A 27,822-nucleotide genomic window follows, 5' to 3' on the forward strand; every position below is an offset into this window, starting at 1 on the left:
GCACTTGCTGAATGAATAAATGTAAGTTAATGGATGTGTCGTGGATATGAAACCATTGCTCTGGCTTGGAAGTGAAATAAATATTCATTCGATTCATGCGTTCTTTCCTAACTTGGACAGGCTACTTACACTTGTTATTCACATATAAGATCTGTGGTTTAACGTGACCTTGCCATTCTAGGTATCGCTAGCATTTTATCCAGCATTGTGAAGGGCAATTCTGAGAAATTTACAGACAATTTTCCAGAAGGTCAGCAGACAGTGATAATTTGGTGCTATGTGATGTTTTGTGCAGATTTTCGTAGAGATAGCAAGCTAAGTGATAGGGTAACAGGACAGCAATCAAACACCGGCTTAAGCAAGGAGAACGCGGTTTCCGTAGAAACTGGAGCGCTTCCCCTCCAGCGGTTCCGCCTCATCCGCCTCCTTTTACCTCCCACATTCACCCAGGGGTGCTTCTTTCTCAGCGAGCCTCTCCTCCCACTGCCCAAAACCAGCCAAGGTTAAAACCATGGAGATCTTCAGTCAAGCTCAGAAATTTAACACATGTAACTGATGCTTTGAGTTAATGGCATAGTAGATTGCCGTCTTCTCACTCAGACATCTAAAACTGCAATGGGTGGTAAATAGTAAATAGCAAATACTGTGCAATTCTTAATTTTGGGAGTTATTTACCTTTACTGGGTGGATTTAAATACAGAAAGACATTATTCATTGCTACAATGGTGTTATAGTTTTCTAGATGTTGGTGTCATAACACCACAGGTAAAAGGAAATAAGCTATTATGTTTGACAGTGATTGCTCAATGAGAAATGGAAGTTTAGGGCACTTGTAAAAGCCACACATAACCAAAGGTGTTCAGATGCTGAAATGTAAAAGCATTATGCAGTGTTTCTCCCTAAATACGAACTGAACTTTTAACCTGGCAGACAATACTTGTGTATCTATTTAAAATCTGCTATCACTTCTGTTGCTGTGGCAACTGCTATCTGCATTTGTTACAGTTGCCCATAGCAACACACATTGTAATGTCAGCATGTCCTTATGTCTTTTTCTCTGTCCCCTGAAACTATATTTTAAGCAGGAATTCAGAGATGCTGCAAGCCTTGTGGTAGTTGGTCTATTCAGGATGAATGCGTGAACCTCTCGAGATATTTCTATTGCCTGTGCATTATAGCTCTTTCATTTACTTTCTATTAAGACAGTTATGATGAAAAGCTGACTTGTTTGTTCCACCCCAATTTGGGGACTCATGACTGAAAATTATTTTTATATCTAATATCCCTTTACATGGTTGCACCTCACAGGCAAACCTCTCTATTTGGGCTTTTCAAAGCCATTGGTAATTCCTGTTATGATGTCACTATGGTGTGGACGATGTACTGAGGGGATTTTTTTTCAGCAGCAACCTCTGCAAAGGGATCCTTGGCTCTTCCCCGGTTGAACACAGCTAATCTATCATTAGTTTTACAATGAAAAAAGAAATTTCAATGCACTCTGGAAATACATTAATTACGTTCTAAACTCATCAGAATGTGGTGAAAAACTAATAAACACATGGTGCTCCGGGAGATTATGTCTCTGGACTCTGCTAGATGCTTGGATCAGGCTTGGCGGGTGCCCCGGATGTTCAATAGTCAGAGCGGGGCGGAGGGCATTGTCAATTGGTGCCGAAGATTTCTCATGGGTGTCTCAAGGTACAGGGGTCTCCATGTATTTTGCTGTAGCAGAGTCTGCACTTTTTCAAGTTACCACCTAGTTGAAGGGCCGTCAGATCCATGTTTTGGAGAATTGCTGACCAAATGCTAATTGTCAAATGTAGTGGTTGTCATATAAATCACATGTAATCTTGTCTTCCTTTCCCACTGTCAGGCATAAACCCCTCCATGAGCATTGCCTTATGTGCTTTAATTGACTAATACTGTGCTTATGTCAATATAAAAGCCCCAGGGGACAGATCTTGAGTTGAGAAAATACAGAATAAGTCAGAAATAGATCACACACTAATTCTTTGATTTAAATTGCTTTAAAAATGTAAAAATGATCATTGAATAATAGACCTGATTTTGTTTGAGCAAACAGACTACTGTGTTTGTTAGGGGCACACCTCTCAGCTTGTACTGAAATTCTTTCTGGTGGACAAGTGCATGGGGCAGGAATGCTGGCCCTGAATAAACAGCATCACCAGTCCTGAGGAAGTGGCCATTTTCTGCCGCATACAGGCTTTCTGTCATCCCTTGCCTTGGGGGCATTTAGTCTCAAACACACCATACACGTACTGGATGTGAGTGGAGCTCTGTGACCTTATCTCAAGAACTTTCCATTACCTCATAAAAACAATCCATCCTGGGAACTTGGGGTTGATGCGAATGGTGCTGGCTGGCAGAAATGGATAAGCATTCATTTGTATTTATTCTTTCAGCTGATGCTTTTCTCCAAAGTAACTTGCGATGGTAAACTACCTACAGCTATGTACCCATTTATACAGCTGGGTAGTTCTTACTTGTGTAATTCAGGTTAAGTACTTTGCTCAAGGGTGCTACAGTTAAAAGAGGGATTTGAACCCGTACCCTCTGGGTCCAAAAGCAGGAGCTCTAGCTACTGTGCTACTAGCTGCCATTGAATGAAGCCTTAAGAAAATGTTTGATTTGGCCCATCTATTTTGTTCTTCAACCACCACCCATTTTTTGATGATGATGTCATGGAATGTAGGCTGATTACTCTTCTGTAGGTAAAGAAAAGAATTCTTATGCTTTTGTCTACATCTGAAGTTCGTTCTGTAAATATGTGCATGACAGAAGTCTAGAACTTATTAGACAATCCTACATTATCATACCTGTGATATAGTGTAATATTTTAACCTTTGGCCCTTGCTGCTGTATGTGGGAGTGTTTGCAAGTTTTTGGTGCACTCTCTTTGCCCGTATGTTTGTGTCCCACTGCTGTTGATTTTCGGTGTAATGCTCTAGCTACAAATTCAAAACCCTATGTCACAATTAGACAAAGGTGAAGATATGCACTTCATGTATTATATGATGAATTTCTGCTGAAAACTGTCATATACAGCCAGAGATCCTTTAAAGAAAATACACGTCTGACAGTACACTGTGCTCTAACTATAGCCATACAACATTTCAACCTAACCTTGTGCTCGGACAAAGCTTGAATCATTCTTGGAAAACAATTGTGGATGTTCTGGCAGACATTTGTGTAATAATCTATTGTTTATTTAACCTGATTATGTAATAGATGGAACATTATTGCTAGTTGAGCTGGAAAAGTTTTATCTGATGTGATTCTCAGAAATGTGCTTCAGTCTGGCAGCAATTCAGGAGTGAATCTTAGTGTCAAGAACTGTACTTATCTATGTGAAGAACTTGAAGTTGCCATAAAATCAAAAGGTACAGTCTTTAATTCACTTAAGATGGAATAAATGTTGAATGTAAAACAACAGAAAGCTTGTTTGCATGCTTTCCGATTTAGTACTGAGTGACTAACTGGCTGAGTGCATCAGCTAAAATCTGTCATATTCTCCAGCGGAAATATTTTCCTTATTCTAAATGCTTAACAGTATTAGTATTCCAGCAGCTGCTGCACTCAGGGCTGAGAAGGGGCCTGGCCGATGCATGCTGGGAAGTGGCAGTGTCATTCGACGCCCACGCTGGCAGCAAGCGATGGTTACGGGCAGCAGGTGCTCCTGATGTCACTAGGAACGAGTGAGGACCACGGCTTGGAGACACACGGAAACATCATTGAAACAATCTGGGAGATTCATTTTCCCAGCCGACTCTCCGTGCAACTTCTGAACCTTGGATCTTCTTGATATTTCACAGGCCAAGTACAAAGGCCTCTTTAACTAATGTTTTTTTATTGAAAATGTTAAAAAAAAAAAAAAAAATTATTATTCCTTGCTGGATCAAGATTCACATATACAAAGCTACCGTTGTTTAGTTTGATCTGGCTGTTACAAACTAAGGGACGTGAAATTCAAAGGCAATGCTGTGGGACTTTCACATGGGGTGGAGGGCTTCTCCACAAATCGTTGGCGCAGTCTTCAGGTGCTTTTCGTGTTGAATGATGTCTTCGTTCCTCTATCAAGAATTTATGGCTAACAAAAGAGTGGTGATGTGCCTGGAAAAGAGTGAGAAAACAAAGCCGAATGAACTAGAAAGACAGTCTGGATGAGATAGACAGATAACAAACTGAAAAACTCGACATTTAAGTCTCTCTTTCTGATAACGTAATGCACGCATTGTATTTTCTAGGAGATGCACTTCGCTTTGGAGAAAAGCATCTGCTAAATGAATACATGTAAAAACTGAGAAGTCATCAGGTGACTGGTTAATTATCAATGGTAAAAAGAGGCTTTAGGCTTTTTAGTGAAAGGGTCTATCAAGTCAATGACAGGCTGGATCAAATTGTCATGTTTGTTTAATAATTCTTAAGGGGTTTCACTGTAATTGTGTTTATGTTTAAAACACTGATTTCAAATGAAAAGAGCAACAAAATGAAAATGAAAAACTTCCCCGTCATAGGAACGCCCTTCACGTTTTCCTAAAAAGCACTCCACCAGGCTTTACTTGGACTGCAGTTATCCCAGGCTGGTGCTTCTGAGAGCAGAATTTGCACCCATTCTAGTGGTTATCCCTCTCATCGTCCTCCAGTGGTTCTGTCAGGAAGGCCCTACTGTACTTACTGTCCCATACCTCTGTTCCAGTGCCCGCCTGCCTCCTTTTATCTTGCCATTTTACTTTTTTTTAATCATCTTTCTCTGTCTCTCTTCTGCCTTAATGTCTCTTGTACTCATTGCACCTCCCCACTGTTTCCATCTCTGTGTATGCTCTGTGGTTTCTTATGCACAAGCATTTTGTATGCCATGTCTTTTTTGATTTTCAATAGCAGGGTCTGTTCTGCTGCGGAGTGATACTCTCCTGTAATGCTTTTGTTTTGTGTCCAGTCTGTGTGTGTGTGTGTGATGGCTTGCATCCTGCTGGTTGCCTCTACTTGTTACTGGTGATCGTGGTTTCTCTGGTTCATGAATTGAGCCAGCCTTTGCTGATGTGCTCAGAGCATTAAGAAAGGAAGGCTGCAGGATGAGATATATTTATTATTCAGGGCAGAATACAGTAATGCGTAAGTACATTTATGGAAATGGGGGAAAATCCAAAGTGGTTATACATTAGTGCCGGGGAAATTGTTCAAGCATTAAAGATTGTAAGAGCATTTAAAAGCGTTAAAAAGCTATAACAGTAATGGTTTGGAGAATCTGCATTTTCTCATGTTTTTAGTCAAGGATATCGAGATTATCCCTCTCGAAATCTTTGTGGACAGCTGGATTTTATTGGAGTCATCCATTCTACTTAAATATGAGCCTATGAAACGTTCAGTTATTAATGCTGTTTTTTGTGTAAATGGAATCAAGGAGTGTGCAAATGTCTCCATAGCTGGAGACAGAAGACTCTTGGGCTATGGCCTCTATTTCTGCATTGAACGGAATTAGTTTGCGATGCAAACACCCCATGGAGACACACTCTAATACACTAGACTATCTAGCAGGGGTGGGCAGCCACTGGTACTTGGACCTGCAGACGATATCATATTTCTCCCAATTCCTTGTCCTGGGAGTTTTTTGTTTTCTTTTCCTCACTTCCTCAGTTGCCAGATGGCTGGATTCTGACCAAGATGCTAGCAAATTACCTTTTCTATTTTGCTTGCTTTTTCTTATTGCCACTTTTCTATGTGTCATGAGCTGGTGGGCAGTGATTCCATGGCAGAGAGTGGTTCCAGAGGAACCACAATTTACAGCTCAATAATACCTGGCTCTGCCAAGACAAATTAGTGACAACCAACTGCTGCTACTACTTTGACCCATCAGCATGCATATATAAGCAATTTTAATTGCTATCCATTTGCTTCTTTCCTGCTTAAGTGGTCACTTCTGTCCCACTTTGTTCCACAGCATCAAAAATAGCACGTGTTCTGCGCCAGTTTATTTTCTACATTCTGTATTATTTGCTTCTGAATTTCTGCTGAAAAAATTAAAAAGCCTGTCACATTTATACAACCTCTTTGGTTGACAAATGTATGCATTGAAATAACGAGAAAGAAAGGATAAAATATGCATATAGTTTCATATGTTAAATTCTGCAGGTGTAAATCATTTTGTTCTGCAAAAATGACATTATTGGTCAAAATAGATATACATATATACAAGCACTCTGCTGGCTATTCTGTTCTCAAACCAAAGTTTTTAAGAATGTTTGACTTTTTTTCGGTCTTACATAATAGCGTGGTTTCGAGTGCTCTTACATAACGCAGTGTAAAGGTGGGAGGCTACTCCATAATGCTCCTTGAACTGTAGTACTTCCTCTCCCGTGCCTTATTTTGGGTCGTCAGCTCACTGTTGGTCTCTGTGGTAACCGTTCACCAGCACCGCTCATCATGGAAGACCCGTACGGTTTGCTGAAGCACCGTGATCTTGCTGTGCCGCAGTGGCCTTCACCGTCTCTACCTTTTTACACTGTTTGTGAGCAGACACTGTCATCTGCAGGGCTTTCGGTGGATGTTATGAATTCAGGTTTGCACGGTTAGATTTTGGGTGGCGCTCGGACCAGCAGCCCTCGGATCCCTAACATTTCTGAAAATGGAAAAAGGTTATAGGATCATGTCCCTATTGCTGTGCCCTTGAGAAACATACTTTGCAGGAAAATAATAAGTTTAGTGAATATAAGCTATGTATGTGATTGCTGGGAAAAGCTTCTTCTGAATGACTGAGCTGCAGTGTCTGCTCTTTCTCCTGGTGCAACCTGGTGCGCTACTTTCTTTGTCCTATAGGTGTCACTTTTTCCTCATTTCACACTCTATCTGCTCCGTGTACTTTAGATGTGCCACCGCTGCTGTTTCTCACAGTTTATTTATATCTGTGGCTGTCTTTGTCATTTCTTTTTGTCCTTTTTCTCTTGACTTTCATTTTTATCTCTCTGTCTCTGTCTCTACCTCTCTTTCTCTCTCTGTGTCAGGTTATCTACTAATTCCACCTTTGCCAATCCTTGCAATCGTACTACCGCCAAAAGTACTGCTTCTGCTACCTCCTCCCTTCACACCAGTCTGACCGCTAACAGCCACACGAGTCACCATCAGTTTTGCTGCCCCTCCACGCTCCTTCTGCCCAAGCCACCTCGCTTCTCTGCCAGGCACTTGGAGCAGGCAAGGTAAGGGCCAGAGTCCTCCACCAGACCCTTCAGTGCTCCACCGTTTGCCCCATGACTCACCACTCTCTCCCCTTCCATGTCTTTCTCTGTCTCCTTGTGTTGAAACCAGGAGCAGCATTGTGCTTCATCCTCAGAGCACGCCAACCTTTTCTTCGTAATTCCTCTATTTATCACCCTTTCTGAAGCGGTCTCTCCTGCACTCCCGAGCCCCAGCTGGTCTTCGCTGATTTTCCTCTTCGGAACACGTAGAATTTCCCCCGTTTACATTAAGCAGATTTTTCCTTTTGACTTTCCATAGGTTAGGAGAGGGGGCAGGGCTCTTTCATGAGCCTTAGCTGAACAGGTGTTTGTGGATGTGATGAGTGCCAGCCTCGCAATCCCTTTCATTTCCTGTCCAGCACGTCTATCCCTGGGGCATGTCAGTCTCACTCTCTCACTCATCAGACCCATTTATATTGTACGCCGACTCTTTTCTGAGTACTCATACCGTAGCCACTACAATTTCTGAAACACCCCGCCTTTACTTACCTTCTGTATGTGACTTGCTTAGGTGGGATGCTTATCCCTGCTTATTTATTTTTTTTTAATGCTGGCACAACCTGGAGTGGCTCCTGCTGCTGTACAGTTAGACCTTTCACTGTACTTAAGCAGAATGGAGGAAGAAAGCTTGAATCTAATCCCGCATAACAGATCGCTAAATGCTCTTTCAACCCCTGGTACTTTGTTCGCTACTTTATCTTGTAGTGAGAACAGCTCTCAGTTGGCTGCTGTACCAACCATTCAGTTTCAATTCCAATGCAGGTTAATGGCTATTTTTCACCTACTCTACTTGCCAGGCACTGCAGCTGCAGCTACGACACCTGTTGGTTCATACTGGTGTTGGTTAGTTAGCAGGTCCAATAGTGGCTGGAAATGCTTCCTTCACGTCTGAAGACTGCAGGTTTGAATCTCATCTCAGATGTTGTACCCCTGAGCAAGGTGCTTACCCTAAATTGCTTCAGCCAAAATTACCCAGCTCCAAATGAGCAAATCAGTGTAAGTTGCGATACAGAAAAGCATCGGCTAAAAAAGTAAATGCAGTCATTTTAACCTAGAATCTTTAAATTAATGTGAGCATCATGTTTCCATTCTAGCGACAAATTAGTCAGTCTGATATTCAGTGTCATTCACACTGTGAAGCTGCAGTAACTGAGAGGTACATAAAGCTGTGAGACAACCTTAGTACTCGTGCGATCTGAATGCCACCATTATGCTTCTGTTTAGCAGACTGCCGGTGCACACAGAGAACACATGCAGTTTCCCCAAACCAAAGGCGCATTCATTATTTCTGTCATTTAAATCCCAAGTGCACAGTCACCCACAGTGCCTCTTGAACACTTTTACACTCATTTTAGGAGATCACTCACCCATTCTCTAAATAGATGCATGCAGCCAGTTTCCTACACATTCTAACAAGCACAATTCTTAGTTTTTTTCCTCACATGCAGTTTCCCCTCTTCTAACATGTTACTTATCTGTTCTAATTTGCCCTTTTCTCTTCCTCTCTCTGTTTATTTTACATTTACAGCTGATGCTTTTTTCCAAAATGACTTAGTGTTAAGCAACTTGCAATCATTTACATCATTTAAATTATTTATACAGCTGGGTGATTTTGCTGGAGCATTTTAGGGTAAGTGCCTTTCTCAAGGGTAGTACAGCTGGAAGTGGGATTAAAACCTATGACCTCTGGATCCAAAGGCAGCAGTTCTAACGAGTAAACTAACTAGTTGCCCCCCCCAGTTTAGACTTTGTGTAGTTGCACATTATTAATCTGTTATATATGCAGAAATAAATGGGTATGGTAAGACACAAGGTTACCACCAACCGCCACCTCCCCAAATCTCAGACTTGGTAGGAACAGCAGAGCACTGAACAAAAGGGTCAGTAATCATATTAAGGATTCAATTATTTTTATTGAACTGTGCACAATGTGCCATATAAGCATTGAAAGCACTGGATGATTCATGCTGACAACGACAATGCAACACCAGTGTATTTTGTGTTGGCATTTTGCCAAAGTGATGAAAGCTCCGCACACAGCAATCAAATATTATGGTTTTACATCCTACACCATGTTTACAACACAATATTTTTCATTCCAGCACAGTATGTTGCTGTTAAAACACAGCGTTTGAGTCAAGTCTGACTCCTAGTGGAGACTTAGATTAATAATGCCTTTCACCATGGTAAGTAAACCCATTCTCCACATAACCCCACATAATGGGCTCAATTTGTTCTGTGAAATCACCCCGTTATGCAAATTCCTCTAACAAGTCGGTCTGTTTACAGTTATTTCTCTTTTATTTCTCTTTGAGAAAAAAATGTTCCAGGATACAAAATGCCACCTAAAGTTCCAAAGCAAACAGTAATTTTATGCGTGACAGCAATAACACCAACACAATTGTAACAAAAACGATTATTTCTAGCTTGTCTTTTAAGTTTTTTACTTTCAACCAGTCATTCAATATGATTAACTGTTTGTGCACAGCAGGCCTGCAAAGGCCCATCCTGGAGTTTATTCAGGGGTAGGGTGCATCCTGGACAGAGATGTTTACATAATTTGGCTGAAAGATGTTTATGGTGCGTATGAAGAAATGAGTTCACAAGGTCACTGCTCATGTCTGTCTTTCATTCTGCAAAACTTGTGCATGTATGTGTGTGTGCATGCACCCCAGTGTCCACACGTATGTTTGTGTAAGTGGTGCGGGGGCTGAGTGTGGAAACTGGCAAGTCTGTTTCTCAGATTGGCTGCTTTTAACAGCCTGTGATTTGCAAGTTGACTTTGTCAAAATCACACCAACCCTCCGGCAAAAGTGCGTTCCTGAGCAAACCTTCACGAAGCGAATTCTTATAACTCGAAGATGCAATTATCCTTAGTTTCAAAGGTAAACATTTTAATTGTGTCCCTGAGCCCCAGAAGTGGCAGCCATCTATGGTAAAATATTGCCAAATCCCATTAAAATGTGCATACTCACCATAACACAGCATAACCACAGCACAACACTGGTTACTATAATAAGGCAGTTTCCCTTCATTAATTTCTCTGTAATAGTCTAAGGCTGTCTATATGTGCTCATTCACCTCTTTCATAGTTCTTACTGACTGTACAGTTAACATGGTTTCCTCCTATGGTCCAAAGATGTGTTTTAGGTGAATTAGTGACTCTAAACTACCGTTTTTCTGTGTGTGTGTGTGTGTGTGTGTGTGTGTGTGTGTGTGTGTGTGTGTGTGAGAGAGAAAAAGACTTATATTGCTTTGCTGCTTGCACCAAAAGGTAAAAGCTAAAAAACCATGTCTAACCCTGTCACCACATAAACCTTATTTGATATGTTACAATGAATGTGAGCTTACACAGTAATACTGAATGTCTTCATAAGAATGCTGTTCAGTGCTGTTGAATCAATGACGACTCATGGCGTACCTATGGTCCTGTCCTTCGACTTGGCCAAGCGTGTTTCCCGTGTCTGTTTCTAATGATGTTTCTCTTTTTGCATGTATCCAAAGTATGAACTGTGCAGCCTTGTTATTTGAGCTTCCAGGGAAAAGTTGGGCTTGATCACCTCTACTACCGATCGATTTGTTTTTCTGGGCAGTCCACAGTACGCACAGCATTCTTTTCCAGCATCATAATTCAAAGGCGTTGATTTTCTCCTTGTCTTGTTGATGTGTTTCAGATCAACTGGTGACTCTAGATTGCCAGCAGTGTATATGTGTATCTGTAAGTCACCTTGGATAAAGATATCAGCTAAGTACTAGTTCGTAATCATTACTCCAATCATGTCACTTTGGAGAAGTGTTTCTTTATGTTACTCTAGAGATGGTACCAAGCAGTAAACTGATCATACATAACCTGCAGCTTTTATATAGAGTAATGGATAGAATCGGTTGGAAGGAGGCTTAACAGTGTGTGAAATGTGCAATTCTGCCCTGAGCTATGTTGCGGGGGGGGGGGGGGGGGGGGGGGGTGAAATGGTTTTTCCTCTGTACTCCAGCTACATTTGAATGTTTTACTATATTAAAATAACAGCATTTGTGGATGTAAATTATAAGTGTTGACTGCAACAATATCGCAGAGGTCATTGTATATAAAGCACTTAAATGTACTTTTCCAAGATATCAGGGTATAATTATTTACACATTGCTTCGGTGATAAAACTAGCAAAATTACTAATATGTGAGAGAGAAAAAAAAAAAAAAAACTTTATCCTAGGAAAATGTGCATCCTAACAAATGGACACCTGTGGGTGGGAGTGCATACACTGAAATGTGAGTCATGAACATTAGTCAGGAAGTAGGCGGTGAAGCAGAATAGCAATAGAGGATAGGCTGAGTTCTGAGGTGAACAGGAGCTGCTAACACCCATATCCTTGTGAAAGATCACAAGGGAACCTCTCTGGCAGGATGCCTTTGCGCAGTTGCCATGCAAACCCACTTCAACATTGGTTTGAAGGTCCAGTGGCAGAAGGTCCCTTGGTAATGAGGTGCTGAGCAGCAGTGCTGCATCAAGGATGTGTGACAATACAGGAGTGGGGGGGAAGGGTCAGCTGGTAGTGTGGTGGTCAGAGCTGCTGCCTTTGGACCTGGAAGTCACAAGTTTGATTCCCATCTCTAGCTGTAGTACCCTTAAGTAAGGTGTTTACCATGAGTTGCTCCAGTAAAATTACCCAGGTGTATTAATTGGTAAGTAATTGCAAGTTGCTCTGGAGAAAAGTGTCAGCTCAACAAATAACTATAAAAAGTTGAGAAGGGGCTTTTATTGGAAATTGTGCACATATGACTGTACATGTAAAGGTAAGTCCAAGTTAACATTTATAAAACTCACTCTGTTTAAGTGCAGACATCTATATTAAATATGCCTTGCAGAGCAGATTTGAGAGTGCTGTCCCAAGGGTTCGGGATGTGCTCACCAAATGCTTGCTCTTCAACTTATGAACACACCTGTCACGGTGTTCCCCGGAGCGGATGCGTCGGACCCAAGTGCGGAGCACAGGAAGCTTTCTCATGGGGCAATCCAAAAGACGTGGTCGTGAAACAGGCAAAAGGTCACCGATGTGCGAGCGAAATCCGACGTGAGAATCCAAGAGTCGTAATCCAGTAGACAGGCGAGGAGTCGTGGTAAACCAGGAAGGCGTGGGCGAGGAGCAGGACGAGGAGCAGGACGAGGAGCAGGATGAGGAGCAGGAACTAGGAATAAGGGAAGTCAGGAGATCGATAACAAGAAGCGCGAGTGAGCAGCAAGGCCTGAACAAGGTTCCGCAAATGTGCGTGTTCTGCGCTTTCCTCTTATATGTTCGTCCCCAGATGCGCTGCAGCTGCGCCTCATTGCGCTGAGGTGGAGGGCGTGACAACACCTGGGACCGAAAGTCTGTAATTTTTTTTTTTTGTTCGTAACTCCAAAGTCATATTTTCTCGTAAAGTCACAACTGATAAAAAGTTCAAAATACAGAGAAGGCTCAAATCTATTTGCTGGTTAGTTTTTGTTTAAAATCTCGGATACAGCAAGAATACTTTAAGGTTTTTTTTACTGCTAACTTCAAGCTACAGAAAATCAAAAATAAAAAGATTTAAATAAAAATAGGTCATATCCACAAACCCCTATTTAATCGCAGTTGTCGACTGGGTCATTCCTTAAATGCATTTGTCATCTTATTATTGATCATGCACACACGAGCTCCATATATAGCGCAAGCTGTGCACGGATGGAAACTAGTCCGTCCCACACACGCCTTTTGTCTGGGTCCGATTTACTGACATCGGTTGACAGGGTGTAGGCTGGATATTCTCTCTGCTGGACCCTGATGTTTTTTAGCACATATATACACTGAACCAGGCTCAGAGATAATAAGCACCGAGGAAGATGTTTTTGAGAAGCAATAATTCATTTGCTTATTCGGCTTTCTCAGCCTTTGGATGGAAGTGGCATAGAACATTTGAGAGAAATTTGGGATGCGCACCCACATCAGCCCCTGCAACTGACTTAACATGGTATTACTTGCATGTGAAGTAACTGTTGGAACCTGTGGAAAGTTCTTCATGCAATGGTCTGACTGCATTTGTAGACGTAATGCCAGACTAAATTGCACTCTGCTCTTGTAGTACCTCTCTTTTCTCAACTGCACGTATAGCTTTAGAATTTATAGTGAGGACCTTCCAATGAATCCTTTTGCCACTCTGTAAAAGAAAGTTGTGCTCCTCAAATTATAATGAATGTAAACACAGCAATACGTTCTTGCCCTCACTTGAGCAATTGACCGTTTTCCACTTTATCCTTTTTTATTCGCTGCCATCTGCTCAAAGCACTCTTTTTTCTGTCTCGCTCTTTCTCTTCTTCCATCCTGTATTCCTGTCTCACACTTTTTCTCTGTTTCTCTCTACCCATCCCTGTATCTTTCTCAGAGAAGAGGAAGACGATGACATCACCCATCAGTTCTGTTGCCCAGCCTCCGAGTGCAATAGTCCCTCTTCTAGGTAACCTGCAAACAAATTGGCCTTGCCCTGCCAAGTTACTGCGACCCCTACACATGAGCCAGTTACCTCAAGGGGATTACTTTGGGCAGCAGATAAAACCCAACCTCAAACCATCTGGAGAATGTTGATGATTGGAATTAATGAATTTCATATGAAGTGAAAAAGACTAAAGACTATTAAATGAAGCCTGGTGGCTTTGGCAGGGGTGGGGATTACCTCAAATACAAAGGAAGATTTTGGCTTGTCTCAGTCACATCTACTGATCGTTCTGCAGAGGGGAAGTTTATTATTGGCATAGATAGGATGTGAAAACACCTTACTGACCATGGGCAAAATGATTAAAACAAAATATTTGCCCAGTCCTGAAAGAGTACTCCCCATGTTAGACGTTTCATGCTGGGCTGAAACGGACTTTTTATCCACTGTTTTTTCAGTTGAACTATGAATGCGTTTCACACAATCCTGGAAAACCTGCAGCTGTAGCCAAAGAGGATTTGGGAGAGAGAGAATGAGAAATACGTAGAAGCAGAAGTGATAAAAAGAGAATGAAGAACTCGGCTTCTGCTCTGCTCTGCTTGGCTTTCGTTGTCTCTACCTGTCTCTCGTTCACACGTTACGCTTCTACCTGAGCTGTTTAGTCCTTCACCGTCCTCTTTTACAGCATGGCATCGCCATTTATTTGAACCTAATGAAAATATGTTTTTTTTTCTTCCCTCTCTGTTATTCCTCTTCATGTAGTTTTTATGTAGTTAGTGCAAATTATGAAATGTTTTGTTTATTCTGATGTGAACATACATTTTAAAATTATGTAGCAACAAAAACTATTTCTTCTAGAAATGTATAATCACTGTGGAATTTGTATTCCTAGTTAGGATATCAGTTTGAAGAAATCTGGCAATAATTAGAATATTATTTATCTCATACCAGCATTTTTGCCCAGGGAAAAGACTAAAATTACCTTAAATTCTGTCTTAATACTTCATCCTTTCCCCCTGGTTTAGTCAATCATAGCAAGTTATGCCAATGCTCTCCTGACCCCCTCCCCGAACACCATCCTGAGAAGGGTGAAAACAGGAACACGCTTCCTCCAGTTTGCATGCTGTGAGCCACCTGGCAGTAGTAAGCTTCACTTGGTGACTTACTATGTTTGGGGAAGAGCTACATTTGTCCACGTTCACCTGCAGCCCTATAAATGCTCCAGCAGCCTGTGGTTATTTCTCTGTGCAAAAGGAAATTATTAGTGGGAGAGAATCCAGTCATCTCACTCACTCGCCCTAAGGAACATGGGCCTCCTCTTCAGAGATGGGCTCCAAGCCGTGGCTCACGCGTGTATTTACCGATACGCTATGGGGGATGTGTTTAGTACCATTTTTCTATTTTTCACAAAAGTAAGACAGACTTAGAAAATCTGTAACTACCTGTAAGAGGAAGGGGCTGACACAGCCACGAGGGTTGCTGGGGGGGGGTTTATTGGTGGGAGGGACAACAGACAGAAAGGGCAGGGGGAAACCGGGGTGCGGGGAACTGGTGTCTCGTGGAGATACTCGGGGGGGGGTTGTGGTCGGGGTCGTGCTTTCTTTCTCTCACGTCCCGGGGTCGTCTCCAGCGTCTGCTCCTCAGTCACTTTCTCTCCCTCACTGGTCACCCCGGGGGAAGAAATAGAGGCATTGATTACGTTCAGCTGCTGTTGTTCCATCCTCAGCTCTGCCCCCCCCCCCCCCCCCCCCCCCCTTCCGACCGCCCCGGCATGCTACACTACCCTTTGCAACAAATTGTTTTTTTTTTTTTGCATTTTGAAACCATCCGGACAGCGTACTTGCATTCCGTATTTTTACAGAAAGAAGCCTCGAAATTCACATATCATGTTCCGGTGCCTTCTCGTTTTACCTCGTCTCTGAGTTTCATTGTTTTTTTCCTCTCCTTCCTTTCACCTCTTCCCTTTCCTTGTCTTCTTCTTGACTTTTACGCAATGAAAATTCGATCGAATTGCTGAACTTAAATTGTTTCTTAGCAGACGACTCACCGAGACGTACAGTGGAAAACTACAAGTTTGTGATGTGCTTCTGTCAAATAATGCAGAACTCACAAAATAGGGACACAGTCTTGATTCCTGTATAGCGGTGAGAAAAAAAGTTGTTGAACAATCTGGAAACATCTGGATTTTTGCTTCTGAAATGTGATCTGGTCATAATCTAAGTCGTAACAATAGATAAAGACACTTATTTAACAAAACACAGGGTGTTTGAACATTTACATTTTACCTTGCAATATCTGTATTGATGAAATGTTTTATCAATCAAGAAAAAAGTACGTGAACCTCTAGGATAGTGGCATCTTGAAAAGAGGGAAATTAGACCGATTTATTCCAGTCGGTTCATGTGTGGGCTTGACCTCATCTGCTATATAAAAGAACCGTTCTTACCGAAATCCAGATATTCCAACAGGTTCACAGACCTTTTCTCAGAAACCTTTTCACAAACCTTTTCTCAAAATGACGGGCATAGCCTAAACTGAGAGGTTGAAGGAGGTATGATTTAGGAACACGTACACTTTAGTACTAATGTTTTTCCAAAAAAAAATCAAAGACTTCTCTTTCAGTATATACTGCAAATACTACACTGCAACCTGTTTTTTAAAAAGTTTCTTGTTACTCAGACTAAAAAAAGTTTGTTTCTATTTCTGTGTACTTTTTTAAGTTTGTTACTAGATTAACAATGTGCTATTTGAATATTTTTTGTGCATAATTTAGTGAGTCTGAAGTGAGAAGTAACCATTTGTGATTATTTAAAATGTGTATGATAAAAATATAGTATGTTAGAACGATATGTATTTCACTAATGATCAGCAAGTATGTCCCTACTGTTTTATAGTTTTTTCTGAATCTGTTGTTCATGATCCTGTATTCATTTAATCATTAAATATTATTAGGTTTTGTAGCAACTGTAAGAGTTTATTTCTAAGGAGCTGAAAATGATGTGGATGGACATCTGCATACTGGTGCGGAGGTCTCTTTTCTTAGTTGCATCCTGTCGAAAAGAAAAACGTTGACCATGTCTCTGCTGGTTTAAAATCTCATCCATTCCCCTGCCTTAAGTGGTCCGATAGTTCAATTAACAATTAGTAATCTGCAGCTTGATTTATACTGATGCATTTCTGACTAAATACAGTTTGAAACATTGCATTTGTTGAATGTTGCCAATACCAATTTAAAGATGTGAGAAAAACAACTTTTCCCTTTATGTATCTGCAGAGAGGGGCGCGGTGGCGCAGTGGGTTGGACCGGGTCCTGCTCTCCAGTGGGTCTGGGGTTCGAGTCCCGCTTGGGGTGCCTTGCGACGGACGGGCGTCCCGTCCTGGGTGTGTCCCCTCCCCTTCTGGCCTTACGCCCTGTGTTACCGGGTAGGCTCCGGTTCCCCGTGACCCCGTATGGGACAAGCGGTTCTGAAAATGTGTGTGTGTGTGTGTGTGTGTATCTGCAGAGAAATATAAATTGATGAGTTATGCAAAATACAGACCTGTGCACTAGTTGGTGTTGTGAACTTTTTACTACTGTCTCTTTCAGTTGTAAAAATTAATGGCCAGATCATAAGCAAGGTAAGAGCGCTTTTGTCCTCTTTCACAGATTTCGCAGTCATATTTGCGAGTGTCCGTGCAGAGACTGTCGAGGATGGCTGTAGTATCGTCGAAGGTACAACGCTTTGGAATTTCTCCACTAAAGACAGAACAGTGGCAGTGCACACGGTTTTTATTTAAATGGCTCAGTGTGGATGAAGAGGACCAATCATTCAATCAAATCCTATTTAACGGAGTGCCTTGCTATAGAATTGCCACAGATTGCTACGTAGCCCACAAAAGATGTGGAAAAGAGTTTCTAGAGCTGAAGGTTACTCTGATCATTATTAAAAGAATGTCGGCGATGATTCAGATTGTGTTATGCCGATATCTTTGAGTCAGTTGTGCTAAAATTAATGTCAGTATTTTAGGTAATTTTGAGGATGTTCATACATGTAACTAAACTCAATTATACGCACCAAAAATTTAGGAACTTTTCAGTTGCTAAAGACTTATTTTCTTCTGTCATTTTTATGCATCGTCAGTATTAAATTTAGTTACTCGCCTAAATGAAAAACTGGAAAAAGTGGTGCTGGTATTGGCTGCCTCGAGTTTTGTGCTTTGACTGGTATGTACTGTGTCTGAATAAGGCACCCGCAGCTTCTCCTTAGGTCCTGTGCTCACTGAGCTTTTCCTGGTGTACGTTTTTTTGACGTTTTCTGCACTCTGGACCAACCAGGTAAATTCTGGCACATAGCGTTCTGTCCCGTACCGAGCTTTTCGAGTGACGGCATGTGTGACGGACAAGAACAGCCACTGGCCATCTGAATAAGGCCGTAACTGTCGTCAACTTCCTCGACACACGTGGCTGTAGCGCCCCTTCCCGTGCAGAGCTAACTAATGTGCAAGTAAACAGACAGATGGTGTCATTGTTTGTCTAGAAGCTTCCTCCTTTTCCAGAATAATTTTAGTGAAACACTTTGGCAAAGCATATTTCTCACGAATAAACTGAAACTCCCAGAGACCTTGAGAAAACAATTTTCTCCCAGGAAACAGACAAAGCGCTAACCCTGATTGCAACCGCCGATATTTGTTTCTATCCAAGGTTTTTGACTGACGCGAGCAAAAAGTGTTGCTGTTGCACTCGACAGTTCAAACACCACTATGAGCTTCTCAAGTACACGTTTTAAATTGAAGCTCAGTGCCAATACTCTCTTTTTCCCCCACTTCCACAGGGTCGTTAAGCAGATTAATATAAGCAGCCAAAGCGATGGACGGGATGTTCGTAGATAATTCACCGTTCACCTGGAGAACTTGTTGGTTGTGATGCTGTGTGAATGTGACTTGCATGAGGCTCATTTCCTTAGCTGCAGTACAATCTGTGTGTGTTAGTGATGAACTACTGTCGTGGTCGGCGAGACTGAAACACCAGTTCATATGCTGTTTTAAGGGACTTCTTGGTCCTTTCCTTTTGTCCATGCTTTTAAAATTCTCCTCTCTGTATACATTTCACTCATTCTGGAGATATGTACACATTACAGTGTGCAGACTTCACTAAGCACACATTATTCTGTAAAAATATATGTATATATTATTTTGGCAATGATGATGAAATAAAGGACAAATGTGACTCTGCGTGCAGCGTATGACATTCTTTTTCTCATGGGTGTGTCAATTACTGGATGTTTTAAGCGCCATTGCCATTTACTCTTATTTGCTTAGCAGACACTTTTATCCGAAGCTTCTGAGATTTTTGCTTCCGCTTCCGCTAAAAATCATCATCGGGTGAACTTTACATTTTTCCACTAACTAATGCTTTAGCACAAATTCCACTTAGCAGTGTCTCTGTGGGAAATCCCTTGCTTGGTATATCTTAACTAATTTTATATTTTTATTTTAATATCCTCCCTTTCTCATAGTACTTAAATGGCTATAATATGTCACTTATGGGCTCTCTTTATAGTTGGCACGTTGCTCCCTGTGTTTGCTTTCCAGTGAACTGGTGACTCTAAATTGCCTGTAGTGTGTGTGTGTGTGTGTGTGTGTGTGTGTGTGTGTGTGTGTGAGAGAGAGAGAGAGAGAGAGAGGGTGTGTTCCACTGGTGTATATATGAGTATGTACCATTGTAGGTTGCCTTAGGTGCAAAGGTGTCAGCCTAATAATACAGTGGAAGTTGCTTTGGAGAAAAGCACCTGCTAAATGAATAAATATGAATGCAAATGTTCCAAACATCTAACAAGGGCTGAGCTGAGCACCGGAAACTGTAAAAGGAAGACAAGCGAGTGTCCATCTACAGATATATAGAGTGGCAGGATACATATTGCGTCCATTAGGGTGCAGCAAGAATGGGGAAATACTTATATATGGCCACACGCGTTGCTCAGTTCCCTTTTCGGTTTCCCTTTCGAGGGCTTTAATTACCATGACATGAGCTTTTCTTCAGCTTTTGGCATGAAGGGCCTGTCTTACGCTTGTCTCTTTCTTTTCCTTTGCTATCTGTTCCTCTCAGCTGTGCCTTGTTGAAATACGCGAGCAATCCCTCCCCCACCGTCCCCTCGCGATTGCTCCTTTGTGTAGCTGGCTGTTGTTTTAAAATTTGAATACCTCTCATGCAAGGATGACTTGCTTTGCCATAAATCCAAGACTTGCATTTTGGGTCCAGGAATAAGTTGATTTGTCTGAAAGTAGTGTCGGTTGGGCAACGCTACGCACAGCCTCTACAGCAGCAGAAATGTCACGATTAGCTCTACCATAGCATCACTTTTATTGTCGTTCATAAACTGCATTCACTGCACATGTACCTGGAGACATACATATGTTTATTTAAAAATCATACGACGGATCATCGCTGACTCATTCACACATAGAGCTAATTAGCAATGCTTACACACACACGCACTTTTTGTTCTTTGCATATCTGCGCTCAAGGGGATCTTCAAGCTTCGGCCCTGACTGAGTCAGTACAGATGTATAAAAATGCTGTCAAGAATGCAGTCATGCAGAGCGAGGGAGAGAGAGAGAGTGAAGGAAGGAAGGAAAGAAAGAAAAAGAAAGAGGAAGGTGTGTTCCTCATCAAGTCTTTGCTTCATCTGACTCTCTTATCACGCCACGGTAAGGACCTGCTCCTTTTCTGACTTTCCTGCTCTTTCTCGGGGCAGCGCGGCCGGGTTGCTCGCACCGACGGCTCGTGTTTCGTAAAGAGTTGTTTATCGTGCCGCTCTGCTGCACGCTGTCCGGTCTGCATATCTGGCAGTTCGCAGATGCCATGGGGTTAGCGTGCTGCCCGCTGTGTCCCTCGCTCTCTCCCTACACCGCTTCGCTCAGCTGTCACGCTGGAATCGAGCATCCCTGCAGATCTTTTTTGCTCCAACTACTTGCTCTCAGTGCATTTTCAATAGTTATCATCATTTCTCAACTTGCGAATCCTTCCTTGAGCGACTGAGTTGTATTCTAGCAATTTTAACCCATTTTTTCCCTCTCTTTTCCTTTCTCTTTTTTTGAAGGTATTTAGATGTGTTATTCCACTCTGAGTAAGTAAATGATGTTTATAAACTGTTATCGAGCCAGAGCTCATTTAATAAGAGCTTTATGGAATTCGCCAGGTGTTTTTGACAGGTGCCAGGGGTTCGGTCCAATGCAGAAGGTGTGAAGAACCGTTCGGATGATTTACTGAAAACTGGCTGGAGGAAATTGTTCGGAGTGTGTTTGCAGGAGGGGGTGCGGTGGCGCAGTGGGTTGGATCACAGTCCTGCTCTGCAGTGGGTCTGGGGTTCGAGTCCCGCTTGGGGTGCCTTGCGACGGCCTGGCGTCCCGTCCTGGGTGTGTCCCCTTCCCCCTCCGGCCTTACGCCCTGTGTTGCCGGGTAGGCTCCGGTTCCCCGTGACCCTGTATGGGACAAGCGGTTCTGAAGGTGTGTGTGTGTGTGTGTGTGTGTGTGTGTGTGTGTGCACGCCTGTGTGCGTCCGCTGAGAACATATGAAAGTAAAATCAAATTCCTATTTGTCCCGTGTCTCCAGAGACAGAGTGAAACTGAAGGAAATGAAACAGAACAATTTGCTGTATGGAAAGGGCACAAAGAAAAGGTGTATTGATCGGTTCACTGTTAAAAAAAAAAATGTTACCTTTAAAAATGATTGTTGTTGACAGGTTGTAAAGGTGACATTAGTATAACTAGGAATGATCCCGAATGTGTACAAGTGGTGAATATTTATCAGTAAAGATGGGACAACAGAACAGATGAGAGGCGAGGTGTGATAAAGAGTGCGCTGTGGTAAATAGTACAGTACGGATCAAGACAAAGAAAGGGGAACGAAGGAAATATGGAGGCACTCGAATGGGTTGATGAGGAAAGGACAAGAAAAGAAGAGGGAAAACAACTGGAAAGTCACTCGTGGAACGTTAGAAGTCGCAGACACAGCCTAACGCTCGTGTTTTTCCCCGGAACGTTTCGCAGATGTGGTGGACGGAGGACAAGGTGTGAAGGATGTCAAGAAGAAGTGTGCGGGGACGCTGAGAGCCGACCGCCACTGAGCCGTTAGCGTGAAACAAGGAAAGCTTTCAGCTGTAGAAATAACCCCACCGAGGGAGAGCGCACTGACAGAAACCATAAGGTGTATAGAGCACATAACACCAGCTTCAAAGGAGAGAAAGGGAGGTAAAGTGCAGTAATAACAGTGTGAAAGTGCGTAGCCATGCTTCTGAAAGGAGACTCCTAGAGAGATCCTTGCCATTTTTAAAGAATAGTACCAAGCATTTCTGTCCTGCCAATTCTGTCATGAAAACCTTGAGGTTAATACGATGCACGAAATCATTTCGCGCTTCCCATTTTAAGCCTGTTCCACGTGTGCCGAGCCCAGCGTCTCCGATAACTGATGTTGACACGCTTTGGCACGATGGCGTGAGAACGCAGTTATGGCTGGAAGGGGATGATGAACGCTGTGCGAGAAAGTATTAATTGATACGGCATCGGGACGAAGTGCCAGCGGTTCCTTGAGAGTTGTTGGCGTTGCGTTGCGTTGACCTCGTTCGAGTGCGCTCGTTTCCTTCGGCGGCGTAGCGGTGAAGGTCACCGACGGTTCGTCTCCCAAGGAGTGCGCCGAACACTCGCGTAAAGCAAGAAAGCGCTACGTGTAAAATACTGCTCTGTCCATATTTGTTGCGTCTACAAATGTAATTGTCAGACTAAGGGGAAGATAGAGAAAGAGGGAGGCATAGAGATGGGTGAAGAGTCCAAGGTTAGAATGGATTTGTGTTTGTCCCTGCCAGCCTTGCGAAGATCAATGTCCTATCAGTGGTTTCCATCAATAGCCCTTGTGCTTTGACTCCCAGCAATGCTGCTCACCGCACGGAGACCGGGCTGCAGCCGGATCGTCCCGCTATCCCACCACCTAGTGCTTCAGCCACTTAATAAGCACTGACAGGGGATCAATAATGAATGAGCGAGGGGTAGCATTGGACTTTAGGCAGTCAGGATCTGCTGTCCACTCGTTCCCCTTTGGCTTTTTCTTTTATCCATCACTCCCTGCCTCAATTTTTCCAGTTAACCGCCCACTGTACGTCCCACTTCTCCCAGTTCTCAGTGGAACTCTCTTCCTAGCCATGTGCAGCCCTCTCCGGGACCCTAGCAATGCCTTTTTCCCGCTCCATCCGAAATCGGTGGCGGTGCGTCGTTAAAAAAACATGAGGCCTTCAACATTGCTGGCATCCCCACATTAATAAAATGTACAGCACACTCTCTTAATGACAGCACCGCCGAGTCGGTGCTTTATTCCAGCATGGAGTTCCGACAGAGTGAGGTGAGCACCGCTGACGGGAGCACATCCATGGGCAGCACGGTGGCACAGCGAGTAGTGCTACTGTCTCACAGAGCCTGGGTGGTGTGAGAGGATATGGGTTTGGTTCCCTCTCAGTCTATAGGGAGCTTGCATGTTCTCCATGTGTCTGTGTGGGTTTCTTCCGGGTACTCTGGTTTCCTCCCACAGTCCAAAAACATGCTGTTCAGGTTCACCCATAGTGTGTGAGTGACAGAGAGAGTGTGTGTGTGTGTTCCACTGATGGACGGATGAGCGACCCAGTGTAAGTAGCGTATCTAGCAGTGTAAGTCTTCCAGGTGCTCTGGTTTCCTCCCACACTCCAAAGACATGCTGTTCAGGTTCCCCCATAGTGTGTGAGTGACAGAGAGAGAGAGTGTGTGTGTTCCACTGATGTATGGATGAGTGACCCAGGGTATCTAGCAGTGTAAGTCACCGCGGTGAATAAGGTGTGTGGGCTTATAACACTACATAGAATTCATTTGAAGTCGCTTTGAAGAAAAGCATCTGCTAAATAAATAAATGTAAATGTGCCTTGATCAATATACTAATGAGTTAAACATAAAAATGATTCGTGCTGCTCCGTACGCAGACCTCACCGCTGCAGACAGGACTCCCAGGAAATGGTTCGGGATTCTTCAGGCCTCTGTCATTAATGTTCCAAACGAATCCTTATATTAACTACAGTCCACCTCGCAGGTATCTGTAATTAATAGCCTTTGTGTTCTCCAACCTTCAGGCATCCAGGCGTAAACATCAGCACAGGACACTGTTGTTCAATTCTGCATTGAGCATGTGATGCTGGGAGATTTTTGTGTCCCACCAAGGCTGCGATCCAAGACCGAATTCATGCTCCTTGTCCCACTACATTTGACGTCAGTGTTGTACTCGTGCCGACATACTTATTTATTCCAGTAATGCAGTCTGGTTATGTTTACGTTGTGCTTTGCTCCCTTCTATTTAGTGACTATATGAGCGCTCGCTCTGTTCGATTCCGCGTGTGCGAGTACCTACACTGTGAAGGGTGTTTGTTTAAAACACAACTAGTGTTTTAAAAAGGGAAACAGAAAACCTGTCATTATGTCACGTAGCTCTCGGTTGTTGTTATAAGCACTTGATTCGTGTATAGTAAGAGATATTAAATGGACTTTACACCACTTCCTTGCACACTTCAACTAGCAGCCTCATTCAGGTTGTGTTGTCTTTATGTTTCATCTTTCATTACGTGTGTTTTTCTCTGTAAATTTACCACATAACCACCCAGAGGTTAATGGCATATAAATTCCTTTAAATACTCTCAGTTTGCATATGCAATACATGCAGACCTATTAATTTTTTATTTTCTAACGTTTGTGTTGGCAGCTGAAAGTTATACTAAAGAACATTTATGCTCAATGGACATAAGATACACAGGGAATAAACTCCTGAAACTAAATACTACAAAATTTTTTTGAATGCTTAATTGCGCTTTCTTGCAAGTATTCTTTCATGTGGCTGCATGGAAAATAAGTACAGTTTACAGTTTTCAAACCAAATGGGAGAAAACAATTATTGAATTGGCTTTAGAAATTAATTTTAGTCTTGCAAGTATTTTTTTAGTCTTTCAGTCAACCGACTTTGTTTTAGTTTCTCGTATTTTATGACTTTCCAGATGTGAATTTGTATAGTGTGACTGAACATTTACTGAATACATCTTCAAGTATATTATGTAAGAACATCCAAAACTGATGATTGTTGGCTCTTATGCAGGAATCCTTGAAATCTTCATTTACATTTTTCTTTAACAAATCATGAGCATTCAAACTCATGCAAGTATGTGAAAATCTATGACAATTTTTTTTCACTTTGTGATATGTGTGGCAAGATTTTTCTTATTTTTGTAACGTGTGTGACTGGAGAGTTATAATCTCAGTCAACGCAGTAATTAATAGCACACATTTTGAAAACTCACACAAGCACAAAAAAAAATGCATCTCATTTTATGTCTGGATGTGAAAATTGAACTTAGATGTTCAAAGACCAGTTCTTGGAAAACTAGATAATTTGTTTTAATAATTTTAATTAATTTTTTTGACTCTGTATAATCACTACAGCACCCATGGGAGCATATATACTGTAAGTGTATACGAACAAATGTGGCTTATGTTGCCTGTAGTTATATAGTCATCTGACTTGCTTTGGTCCACCTTGCCTCTGGTAGAAGTGATAGGGGAAAGATTGAGGCTAAAGAAATGATGACATGAGCTTGGAAAACTATATTTTATCACTGATGTCATTAAGCACTAACCATTCACAGTGTGGTTGAGGCCCACCCCTTTTGGCACAAAATATACACACGTCATCAGTTTAACGAAAGCAAACGAAAACACGAAATCCAGAGACTCCACAGAAACATTAGTTTATGTAAAGCAGTTTGTTAAGGAATTTTTCGCAGCTATCTGGTCACAGCAACACTAAATAGGCTTAGAAGTCTGGCAAAGCTTTGGAAATTATTACCTTTTGAAAATGTACGGATGTCTTTTGGGAGGGGGGCTATTTTTGTCACGCAGCACAGTAATTGGTAGGAAGCTGCATCATCTAGTATAGCAGCAGGTGGTATTGAGGTTATGGAGCTGTATTTTTGGCCAGAGAATTGCAGCATTGAATTCAGAAGTTTTTCTCTAGTAAGTCTAGAGACAAATTGCACCAGCAAATGCAGTTTCACTCTGTGAGGGAAGTGTCTTTAAACCCTTACATTGCCGGATCCTCTACTGCAACGCGAACATTTTATGAAATACACCCATTCCTCATCTAACGAGATTAATTTATTCCATAAAATTTCCAATGCAAGGGGCTTAACTGACATCATTTCTTTTGGAGAAAGTGTTCCTCTGTGACACCTAAAATTAATTAAAATATCAAAATATTATGTAATTTTATGCATTACAATGATAACACTGAGGTATAAGCAATATTAAAAATGATTACTTTTAACTTGTCTGAATGATTTCATTCATTTAATCATTATCTTAACTGCTTGTTAATAACCCCTTATTAATACCCACATCCGATCCACGAAGCATACGGAGTGATGCGTTGTGCTGTCTGGATGAAGATGTTGTGGTAATCTGGCTCAAGGATGTGTATGATATAAAGAAGTAAAGCTCTCAACACCACAGCCTATGTCTTTCACTCTGCATTGCATACAGACACTTTACTGTTAGAGGGACTGTGTAGTGATGTCAACAGATTTTTCATCACTGCTCCTGCTGCCGTACCACTGACCACCGTACTCACCCACGAGCTAGTAAAAATTACCCTGCTCCATAAATGGGAAAATCACTGTAAGTTGCTTAACACTGCATGTTGCTTGGAAGAAACGCTTCAGATAAATGCTTTATCAAAAATAATAATAATAATAGTACTGAATCTGTATTTGGTTGACATTATCAGTGCAACTGGGTGGTGTATATAGTAAGTATAGTACATTACATGGTTTTATAATCTAAGAAACATGGGATTCACATGCTATGTAGAGCAGAACGGTGGAAGTAAAATAAAAGCTTAATCTAGCAAAAATTCTGTTTTATGGAATAATGTGTCTTTTGTCCCGAACAAAGGTTATTACTTATTGTAATAAGTTGTTAGCAGCGGTTGTTTGTTGTACAAGGGCTGAATGTGTACAAAATGCTTTTTGACAATGTGCTTTTTGTAGACTAGAGTATATGAAATATTAATTTTTCCTTTTAAGATAATTTTGTGTTTACAAACACAACTTGCAATCCTGTAGGTTCTTTTAACAGCATAGGGAGGAAACAAAAATGTGAAATCTCTAAGTCCTCACTTGGCAAAGGTGAGAGAACAGCAAACATCATATCGTAACATCAGATCATAACTATGAAATGTATAGTTCAGTGTTGCGTCTTAAGATGCGAAATAGCTTTGGAACCTCACTACTCTATTAATTATTTCCACTGGATCTCAGTGCCAGGTCCCTCCTTAAATAGTCTGATATTAAAATTTGTATATATGCTCCAAGTCATTATATTGACATTAAAATATTTTTTACTGATCCTGTCTGAAAGACGGCATGAAAAGTTACAGCTTAACAGCAGTGCAGATCAGGAATGTAAAAAAAAGTGCAAAACATCAGCATGTTGTGGTAGCTTTTGTGTTGTGACAACTGAATTATACAGTGCGCTACGTTATGTCAAGTACGGTATACATACTATGTGTCTTAAAGGGCAATAGTAGCGGCACAATACAATGTGAAGAGGTGGGTGTGTGTTGTGCTGTACCCCACTGTGTTTGTGCTGCCATTGCTCTCTATCCACAGAGACAATGTAAAACCTATGTTGCCATGGCAACCTAGCTCATGATTCCAGCAACTGCCTCCCCACCCACACCGGTCTCTCGGCAACCATTGCTAAGCAACCCCCGGTCCCCTCCTCCTTTCCGCATCTCTCTATTTCAGTCTCTCGCACCATTTAGAGTTCAGTTTGAGAATGGCAGATGGAAAGAGTGGAAAAGACTGGAAGCAAAATGAATTACCTGAGTGAAGAAGAAAAGGAGGAGAGGAAAAGAGTGATGGGGCAGAAGTAATACTACGGGGGGGGGGGGGGGGGGGGGAGAGAAGTTCCTGGTGTAGCTGGGGAAAACTAGACACAGAAATGGAGGAGCTAACTAAGAAGTGGGGAACAGTGGTTGAAGAATAAATAATAGATTAGTGAAAAAGGTCTGAACAAACACGGAAAGGAAAAAAA

General features: G+C 42.0%; 1 protein-coding gene across 3 annotated transcripts in view; it reads left to right on the forward strand.

Annotated features, from left to right (window-relative positions):
* The window catches only part of iqsec2b (IQ motif and Sec7 domain ArfGEF 2b), a 78,270-nt gene that overhangs the window by 21,809 nt on the left and 28,639 nt on the right, over positions 1 to 27,822 (forward strand). For 2 of the 3 annotated variants that reach the window (XM_029247741.1, XM_029247740.1), the window contains one exon: positions 7,020 to 7,211. The exons of the other annotated variant lie outside the window; for it this stretch is intronic. In XM_029247741.1, coding sequence (XP_029103574.1) covers positions 7,020 to 7,211 — 192 coding nt within the window. The remainder of the gene's footprint in view (positions 1 to 7,019; positions 7,212 to 27,822) is intronic. 3 annotated transcript variants of the gene reach the window in all.

This window comes from Scleropages formosus, chromosome 22 (assembly GCF_900964775.1).
Source record: "Scleropages formosus chromosome 22, fSclFor1.1, whole genome shotgun sequence".
NCBI lineage: Eukaryota > Metazoa > Chordata > Actinopteri > Osteoglossiformes > Osteoglossidae > Scleropages > Scleropages formosus.